The sequence below is a fragment of the Emiliania huxleyi genome (assembly GCF_000372725.1).
Source record: "Emiliania huxleyi CCMP1516 unplaced genomic scaffold EMIHUscaffold_2704, whole genome shotgun sequence".
Classification (NCBI taxonomy): Eukaryota; Haptophyta; order Isochrysidales; family Noelaerhabdaceae; genus Emiliania; species Emiliania huxleyi.
In genome coordinates this window covers 1-2332 of record NW_005200005.1, presented here as the reverse complement: position 1 = coordinate 2332, position 2332 = coordinate 1, and the positions used below count along the sequence as shown (strand labels likewise).

General features: G+C 60.5%; 1 protein-coding gene across 1 annotated transcript; it reads right to left on the bottom strand.

Moving 5' to 3' along the window:
• Positions 1–1444: 1444 nt before the first annotated feature.
• EMIHUDRAFT_254760 (hypothetical protein) lies at positions 1445–2305 on the bottom strand (the record flags this gene model as incomplete). The annotated part of the gene is made up of 3 exons (XM_005776842.1): positions 1445–1840; positions 1922–2104; positions 2177–2305. The coding sequence occupies 3 exons, from the start codon at positions 2303–2305 to the stop codon at positions 1445–1447; spliced, it is 708 nt and encodes a 235-aa protein (XP_005776899.1).
• Positions 2306–2332: the final 27 nt, after the last annotated feature.

The window sequence follows — 2332 nt, the reverse complement described above, 5'->3', positions numbered from 1 at the left end:
ACCTCCCGCGTCGTCCACCGGGCACGTAAAAATAAAAACGGTCAAACTCTGAGACGAGATGGGATTTAGGGACATGTGTCCCCGCCCTGCACGATCTTGGTGTGAGGGATCTTCAATCCGTCCCCTCACCCCTGGTCACTACCCGACACTAGAAGAGCAGCAAGAGTTGGGGCTGCGGCTACGGCTGCGGCTGCGGGAGGGGCTAGAGTATGCGGTCGCGGGAGAGCCGCTGCGCCGCGTGGGCGCGCCTACACCGCGCTTGCTCCGCTCGCCACCTCTCGCAAAGGTCCAAAGTCATAGCCATCACCTCCTCCGGCAAGTCCTTTTCGCCTATCTCGCCGTCCCTCCATGCCTGGTATAGAGCGCTCGTCGTCCGATAGCCATATGGTATAATGATTTCGAAATCCATAATTGTTATTGAGCACGACACGCGACACGGAGTTTATTTATGTATGTAAAAGAGGAGTGCAGTCGAGAGGACAGGGGAGGGACGCGGCCAGAAAGTGGGCGGGCGCCGAGGTTCGAAAGCCGGCGCTTTCGCGCGTTCGAAGGCTTTGTCTCGGAGTTTGTGCAAATTTGCGGTTGGCCTTCGCCCTGCGGCAGGTCACCTCACCCCTGGTCACTACCCGACACTAGAAGAGCAGCAAGAGTTGGGGCTCCGGCTACGGCTGCGGCTGCGGGAGGGGCTATGGTCGCGGGAGAGCCGCTGCGCCGCGTGGGCGCGCCTAGTACTAGAGCTGTCAAACGTTAAGAGCTGAACAGTGTTGCTAGTGTTAACAGTAACAACAGAACAACAGTGGGGCTCCCCAACAACAGTAGCTAACGTTAGGCCAGCTGAACAACAATAAGGAAGGCCTGGCAGTGACCCACGACGATCTCCAGCGTCCAGTGCGGGTAATACCCGAAAATACCTGGAAAACCCCAGGTATTTTCGGGTTTTACCCGGGTTTTTTGGCATTTTCTGCTTGCTGACCACTGAACAACAGTAACAACAGTAACAAACAGTAACAGCTTGGGCTGGGGAGAACACTTGAACAACGTTGAGGATTTTCAGCCAACAATAGTGCAACTGTTAGGCCCAAAGTTAACGTTTGACAGCTCTAGCGCCACACCGCGCTTGCTCCGCTCGCCACCTCTCGCAAAGGTCCAAAGTCTAAGTCATAGCCATCACCTCCTCCGGCAAGTCCTTTTCGCCTATCTCGCCGTCCCTCCATGCCTGGTATAGAGCTCGTCGTCATAGCCATATAATGATTTAATGCCATATTGAATTCGATATATATTGTTAAAGCCGTGTATATTGAGAGCGCACGACACGCGCGAGACGGAGTTTATTTATATTCGTGGAGCTCCGTGTTGTGTCGTATATTCAAAAGCTTTGAGGGAGAGACAAGGCGGTCAACGTAGTACGCCAGGCACGTCGGAGGGTACTCGAAACGGAGACGCGCTACATGAAATCGAAATCGTCGTTCGCCCGCCAACCCCCGCCTCCGCCATCGCCCTCGAGCCCTCCAAAGTCGTTGTCCACGTCCTTGCCCATGGCGATCTTGATCTTGCCCTTGGTCTTCTTGCCCTTCTTGTCCTTGTCGCGGTCCGCCTTGACCTTGTCGTTGTACAGCACCGACGCAAAGGTCGAGAGCTCCTTTGCCTCGTCGGTCGACATGCCCGCTGCCGCCTTGCGCAGCAGGCACTTGAGCACGCTCATGTGGCCGGTCTTGCCCTCGTACGGGCGCAACCGCTCCGCCAGCGACTCGGCCAGCTTTTCGTAGTCCTTCTCGCTCTTCGCCACAAAGTCCGCGCCCAGGTCGCCAACCTTTGGCGCCGGCCGCACCGCCTCGGACGGCTTGGCGGCGGCGGGCTTGGCGGCGGCGGGTTTGTTCGGCGGTTTGGCCGCGGGCGCGGGCGCGGGCGCGGGCGTGCCGACACTCGTCTCCGCCATGTCGAGGCCGAACGCCGCCGCCGCGTTGTCAAAGTCGGACGCCTCCTGCTGCAGCTTCCTCAGCGCGCGCTCGCGCGCTTCGCCGGTGAGGCTCGGGTCGATCTCGGTCGAGACGCCCGCCCTCTCCCGCAGCGCCGCCATCCGCGCCGCCTCCTCTGCCTCGCGCGCCTCGCGCGCCTCGATCTTCTTCTCCAGCTCGGTCTTCTCACGCGGCGCCGCCCGCGGGGCGGCCACCGGCACGCTCGCCGGCTCCGCCTTGTCCGGGTCGTGCGCCTCCTCGTCGGACCACTCTGCCTTGTCCTCCTCGCCCTTCTGCGGCAGGGACAGGTCCGCCGCCTCCCAGTCGTCCTCGCTGTCGTCCCAGGCCATGCCCTCGTGGGAATGGTACGCCGCCGC